Source organism: Fulmarus glacialis, unplaced genomic scaffold, assembly GCF_000690835.1.
Source record: "Fulmarus glacialis isolate BGI_N327 unplaced genomic scaffold, ASM69083v1 scaffold29335, whole genome shotgun sequence".
Taxonomy (NCBI): Eukaryota; Metazoa; Chordata; class Aves; order Procellariiformes; family Procellariidae; genus Fulmarus; species Fulmarus glacialis.
The window spans coordinates 1-7240 of NW_009212793.1; the positions used below are offsets into that span (position 1 = coordinate 1).

Sequence of the window (7240 nt, forward strand, 5' to 3'; positions counted from 1 at the left end):
GCAGCGCGGGGGGGTTTGCAGCCTCCGGCAGCGGTCCCGGCGCGGCTCTGCAGCGGAGCGGCTCCGGGTCACCTGCCCCAGGTGCTCAGTCTAAGCGATAGGCCTAAGAGGGCGTTTGGGGCAGGGAAAAGGCGCTTTTCAGCTCTCTGAACGCTTTTGGGAAGGAGACGTTAAAGCTGAGGGTCTCTCCTTCCGAGGGGAGCAGCAATGCAGCTGTGTGCTTGTCCAGCATCGCGCTAGTGCCCACCTGTGCACCTTTCTGCGTCCTGGGAGGGTCCTAGTAGGGAGCATCCCGTTTTGTCAAACTGCTGTATGTTACGCTAAGTATCATACACTTCTCCGGCACTGGCACGGAGCCAGTATTGATAAAGGTAGGGGAAACACACAGTGGTGAGGGCTGTCATGAAACTGAAGTACTGAACAATTTCTTTGGATTTCTGCCACTTCAGGAAAAAAAAAAAAATTCCAAAGCGAGTCCAGTGTCTGACTTGGAGGCAGAAGCATATTTTTTGATAAATGATAATGTAACTTAAGAGAGTCTGTTCAGGAAATGACCTTTTCGCTCCTTCCAAAACAATCAGCATGGTTTATACTAATATCCCCTATGCAAAGTGCAGAAGAGAAGCCACCAGGCTGATTGATGTAGGAGCAGCTGTCTCGCACATCTAACTCACTGGCTTTCACTGGACTTGCATCAGATTTTCTAAGGAAGAAACACTTCAGTCATACTGTGGAGGGCTGTATTGTTACTAAGTTCAAAAGGAAGTCAGGTTGGAGAAAGAGGGTTGGAAAATCCAATCACAACTTATAGGGAAATATGACACAGCAAACTTAATTTCAGATGGGTTTCATTGTAACTCTTTTATTACATACATAAGGACAAGATCTCCAAATAGCACTTCCTCTGCCATTTAAGCAACAAAAAAAATCCCCCAGGTGAAGTGACTTCAGACACACCTAAACTTTGGCACCAGGCAGACAGCTATTACAAATCTCCTACAGCAAGTTGTGTAGAACATGTTATTGCTGATAATGCTACAGTGTATTCTTCCCAGTACATTAACGCTTAGCTGTTTTGTACTCCTGCAAACTATTGTTGAGCTATATTTTTCATTTGAGACCATTTTCTTCTCTTGGGATACAGAGGAACCGAACTTCAGTTTCAGAAATAAAAAAATGAAAATAATTGAAGCACAGTCAAATGCTGTATTTCCTTGGCTAAGAAACTCTGCCCTGGATCTAAGCCAAATTTGTTTTTTAAAAAGTTAGTTTTGCTAAGAAATACTCTTTCTCTTTTTGAAGCTAGCATTGTTCTAACACTTGTTTTTAAAGGTCAGGATTAGAGGTCTTCCGAACATCCCCATTCCGTCCTGACAAGGGGGAAAAAAAAGTGAAAGCTAAACAGTCAAAATCCATTTCTTAGCTCCCTCTTTGCTATGGCATGTAAAACACACACAAGAAACCAGTTAGCTGTCAGTTAGTGGCATTCACGTAGTTTTGTTTGCGGGTACAGCACAAACACAGACACCACACTCAAACATGTGTCCTGTTTTAATATCACCACAAACCATTCCTAGAGTTAATGGTTAATAACTCACTTAAGCCTAGAGATTTTTTTTTTTTTTCAGTCAAAGGCTTAAACCAGTAACGGATGAAAATACTGAAGCACATTATTATAGCCATGCAAAAATAATCAAAATGACATAGGCCTGGTCTACAGAATTTACTGAGGCAGATCTCCCATGGAAAGCAATAGCAAATTGTCCCAAGAAAAGATTGCCAGACATATTATTTGTTATAGAAATGCTTTAGCTGCTAAAGAACTTCTGAGAAACCCAGTAATGCCTCAAAGTGAAATTAGATATTTTTATCAGCATGCCCAGACACTGCAGCATCATGTCCCCAGATCTGTTCAAAATATTTTTCCTAACCCTGAGATAGGTTGAGCAGCTTTCACTCCCTTTGGAGCCAGGGGCAAGGGCACTCAATCTTGCAAAATCCAGGCAGAGAGCTGACTGAATCCTTTCCAGTTATTTTGCTGAACTTATGATCAGACCCAATGTGAATAGTCAAGGGTAATAATGGTTAAATAAGAGCAACTCTGAGACAGAAAGTTGTTGCTTGAATAATGTTGCCTCTTAGTGACGCTAGATAGCCAGTGAAAAAAATGCAGAAAGAATGTGCCTGAAAAGAAGAGCTTATCTAGAAGTACATGGAGTCAGAATAGCCACAAGTCATGGATTTCTACTGTTTTCCCCATAATGAGACATTAAGTCTCGTATGTGCATAGTGTACTTGGATACAGTAATTAGTTTGGACACTCCGGTCAAATACAGACCATCAACATCCTTCTCTCAAAGGTGCCTACCACATGTAAGCTTAGCATTTACTGCACTTGGTTTGGGGTCAGACTCTTTTTCCTTGAATGAGAGGTGCGTTTTATAGAAGGCTGGAAGGGACCTCTAGTGGGTCATCTTAACCCTAACAGCCTGATATTTTTTTACATGCTGTACCCAATATGTGAATGCAATCATTCCAGTTTCCATTGCCTTCCTACTCTGTGTGTGTGGGTGAGATATTGTTGATATCTCCATTATGAAGCACTGCTTACATCAGCCTTCTTGGGCAAGTATTTTTCCCTGATTTACAAACACAGGAGTTGTTTGAATAACTGAGGCAGAAGGAGGCAGAAGGTCAATGAGATATGTATCTACTACATCTTCTTTGTTTTAAGATTTCTGATCTAGAGCATACAAAGGAAATTGGTAGGCAAAATGTAATCCTTAAGTCTGGCTGAGTAATAAAAGTCATGTGAAATGTAACACTACGTAATGTTATACAATCATCTGGAATAGCAGAATGTTATTTGGGGCCAGACTTGATGCTAAATATCATACAGGCATTTAAACAGAAACCCACCCTCTTTGGCACACTAACCCCTCACACGTCACTCCCTGCATTATTTTGGAAATGCATACTCACACAAGATGTAGATTTTGTAATGCTCTTTGACTGCCTTGTGTGTACTGGAACCAAACCTTTAGGTTTCAGCTCTGTAAAATGGGATAGCTTTTCAAGCAAGAGGACTTTAATAACAGGCTTTAGAGATTCAAGATTTTGTCACAGTGGGTAAATTGACCAAATACAGGATTAAGGCAGCTTTAGGTTGTCTATGATAAAAGGAATTATCCTTGGTAGGTTACAAGAGAGAGTAGGAAAGCTTTGCTCATCACATAAGACATACTGTTTTAGACTCATTAAAGCACTGAGATTTTGTATGCTTGTTATAAACTAGAAGAGTGAAAGGAAAACTGCATTTCCCATGCAAATATCCTGGGAAAATAGATTACTGAAGATAGGAATGTAACGTGAGCCACAATGGACAGCTTGACAAGCAGCACAGAAGTATGCCACTCAGAGGAGTCCAAGGTGCTAGTTTTATCAGCATACTTGCAAATCAGACTGACCTTAACGAGAAGGTTGTTAGAGATGGCTATTGGAGAGCTTCAGGGAGTGCACTGGTCAAAAAAATTCTCCTGGGGGAGATACTGAGCTTGTGTTAATGGCCACAGCTGCACTGAAGAGAATGAAACAATACGGGTTCAGCTCAGTATTATCACATTGCATTTTTGCTTAGGGACATTGAGTTGAAGGGCATAAAATGCTTGCCCTACAGCCTGAAGTAATCCAAAACAGATTTTGGTTCACTTAAAACATAGGCAATGTTTGGTCAAATGTGTGCTCACAAACCTGAGTATATCTAGGCCTGATTTTGAGCAAGTATCCCTACTGTATCACTTAATGCAAAAACAACAGTCATCTTTCCGTCTTGTTGTGGAATGGGGGAAAGCTGCTGTTTGAATTTTACACTGAGTAATAGAGATGTAGTATCACTTGAACCCATCACTTGAACCCAATACTCAAAAAATGCAGCTCTACAAAGACAAGAAGTGAAGGGGATGCTCTTCAACCAATGCCACTTGAAGTTGCCAATTTCAAATAGCTCTACTGTTGGTCAAATCACAAATCTAAAGGCTTTGGCTGAAGAGAACAGAGAAAGATAAATTGCAGAACACTCCCAATCGTTTGGCGTACTATCTTTGTCCACCACATTTTGAAACCTGGTAATGTAACGGGATAATTAGGGATGGGATGGACGGAAGGAATATTCACGCACAGTTATGTGTCTTCTCCCATTTCACTCACACGCAGAAACAAGTTCTTATCCAGCTAACTGACCAAATGATTATACGACAGGAAGGCAGTGAATTCATTTTCTTTGGCCAGTAAGAATCAAGTCACATGCAGTACCCTGATGCAAGATGAGAGGATACATAGCCAATCTCAGCACACTGAAGTAGGGCAATTGGAAGGATAAACTGTATTATAGCATTCATGGGAACATAGCTAAAATCCCAGCTTGCGCTCTTTCTGTGGTTCACAGTGCAGCTGTGCATCTATCCCACACCAAGGAAAAAGCATGTATTTTCTCACGGTTATTTATTATCCAGGTGCCACTTGTATCTTCTTTCCTCAGACGTTTCGTGTCTTCTTTGCCAGTACAACACCTCTCAAAGACAGATAGCTAGCCATCTCCCAGTTCCTCAAAAACAAGACAGAGGTTAGTGAACCAAAAGGTCATGAACTCTGGAAAAGTACCAGAGACCCACTCAAACAAACCAGGATGCTCTTGAAGAAGATCCAGCGAAGGCGGCTAGCATAAAACTCAGAAAGCACAGCAGACAAGAAATTTGGCCCCAAAAGTTCACGCTTAAAGGAATACCATAAAGGCATCTAAAACCATAATTAGACACAAGTGGCCAAACAGTAAAATCAACAGGAGTGGCTGAGGCTCATCTCTGCTGATGCTCAGGCTGCTGCCTCTCTGGATAGCTCATTATGGAGTGAAGTGCCTACATTTTAGGCACCAAATTCGAATATTTTTCCATTACGCTCCTGCAACTGCACTTATTTAAATTTAGAAATGAAATGCACTTTTATGTATTTATTTATGTTTTTGAAGTACATGACTGAGCAGAAGAAAATTATTAGAATGATGCTGTATAAACACTGCTTCCGGCTTCAGTACAAGTACTTGTTATTCCCTCTCCTCCTTGACTGCAGTGCTCATTATCTGACCCTTTAGTTTTCCAATGTCTGACAACTGCCTTCCTGCTTTTACTGCCTGAAGTGTGATATATTAAGAGTTGTAGTGCTTTCCTAGAACAGAGCAGTGACTAATGCAACTCCAGGTCCAGCGGTGTGTGATCGGTCAGCTGAGCATTATTACCCGCTTAGGTCTTTCCCTTCTCTGTAGGGAGCAGCTACTCCGAGAAGCAGGACTTGCTCCAGCAGTCCGACTTAACTGGATGTCTCCAAGCCTGAGAGCTGGTGCACAGTCACTGTGGCCACCACTGCCAGAGGAAGAGAGGAGCTCTGCCAAGTACTGGGCAATAACCAAATCCTAAATGTTTTTTTCCCCCTCCTCTCTTCTCTTTCTTTAGCAAACGGGCTGTATCAGAGCACCAGCTATTGCATGACAAGGGCAAGTCAATCCAAGACTTACGAAGAAGAATATTCCTTCAAAATTTAATTGAAGGTGTCAACACTGCAGAAATCCGTGCAACTTCAGAGGTTTCACCTAACCCTAAGCCTGCTACCAACACGAAGAACTACCCTGTCCGATTTGGTAGTGAAGATGAGGGCAGATACCTAACTCAGGAGACAAACAAATCACAGACCTACAAGGAGCAGCCCCTGAAGGTATCGGGGAAGAAAAAGAAAGCAAAGCCTGGAAAACGTAAGGAACAAGAGAAGAAAAAGAGGCGAGCCCGCTCGGCTTGGCTAAATTCTGGCGTGTATGGAAGCAGCGTGACCGAGAGCCCGCTCTTGGACAACTCTGTTACTACACACAATCACACTTTAAGGTAATTCTGCTATATCCTTTTGGGGGGCATACCATATATTTGCTGAAATTGTTATCCTTTGATGTGAGAGGCCAAGGCCTCACTCAAACCTCGAGTAATAGCACATCTTTATGCTCATAACCGGGCAATGGCTTTTCAAGCAGTGCACAGTCTCAAGGTGCTTTCTGGAGGTAAGTACCCTTTCCACTTTGCACTGGTGACAAAGTCTTTCTTTCCTATGATGAACAATTCAAGTAAACCACTTATTGCCAAAATGAGCTTCCTGAAGCTGAGTGAGTAGTAAGTAAAGAGAAAGCACATCAAAGCCACTAAAATTTCCTTTCCTGTTTTAACCATAGTGTCTCTCACGTCAGATCGTGGTTCCACACTTGGGCCTCAGCAGATTGAAAGCTTTGAGTTTTATTTAAGGCTCTGCATCTATAAAATGGCGAAGTTTTCTTTCCTCTCTCTCAACGCCTCCCCTTTTTGGCAACCTTCCTACCCTTACTTTACAGTTTTTCATTTTACTGTTTAACCTTAGGGGAGAACACGGAAAATTTTTCTCTTAGTAATATCTGCAAACAACGCAGACCAGCCTTTCACCATAAAATTTTCCCTGCCATTAGGACTTTTTAATTCAGCTCCATCTTTTTGCCAGCTTGTGAAACAATTACGTTGCTGCTGAAAAATGTTGAGCATTGCTTTTGGAGAGAGACGTGCTTCCCTCATCTATGACAATGAAGGGTTTTCAGGGCAGTGGTGAGCTGGAGACTTCAGCCTAAGTGCCCTAAGCCACTCATTTGCTTGCAGTCATCTCAGCTTGAGTGGAAGTCTGCACACTTGCAGACAAAGCCAAAGAGTCCACTCCTCCGTTCTCCTCAAATGTTTGCATTTTCAACAGCAAAAAAACCCCACCCTTTTCTCTCCTCCTCCCCTTCATTTTGGCAGAATAGAGATATAAGAGAAGTGCCACTTGCTCAAAGTAAATCCCTTAGAAAGAGACACCAGCTGTGGGATTTACTAAAATCCGGTCTTGGGTTAAGCTTTACAGGCCACAGTTTGCAACGTGCTCCATCGCCTCAACTTCTGCTGGCATCTACAGGAGTTACCGGCATTCGGGGCTAGGCATTCAGTGTCCCTGACCATAAACTAGTTAGCATGTCTGTAGCAGTTAGCAGCGAAGTATGAGAAGCTGGTTTGTCTCAGAGCCTTAGGAAAGGCACACTCCAGGACCCTGGTCAGGAGTCACCTGACATTTCAACAGGTGTTAAGGAGCTGTGGTGACCAATAAATAGCACCTGTCTTCGGCACATAGAAATCTAGAATGTAGGGAA

General features: G+C 42.4%; 1 protein-coding gene across 1 annotated transcript; it reads left to right on the forward strand.

The window, feature by feature from the left end:
• Window positions 1–5504: 5504 nt before the first annotated feature.
• PTHLH (parathyroid hormone-like hormone) lies at window positions 5505–5931 on the forward strand (the record flags this gene model as incomplete). Its single annotated transcript, XM_009577998.1, has 1 exon — window positions 5505–5931. A coding segment is annotated over one exon (427 nt), but the record flags the coding sequence as incomplete, so codon positions are not given.
• Window positions 5932–7240: the final 1309 nt, after the last annotated feature.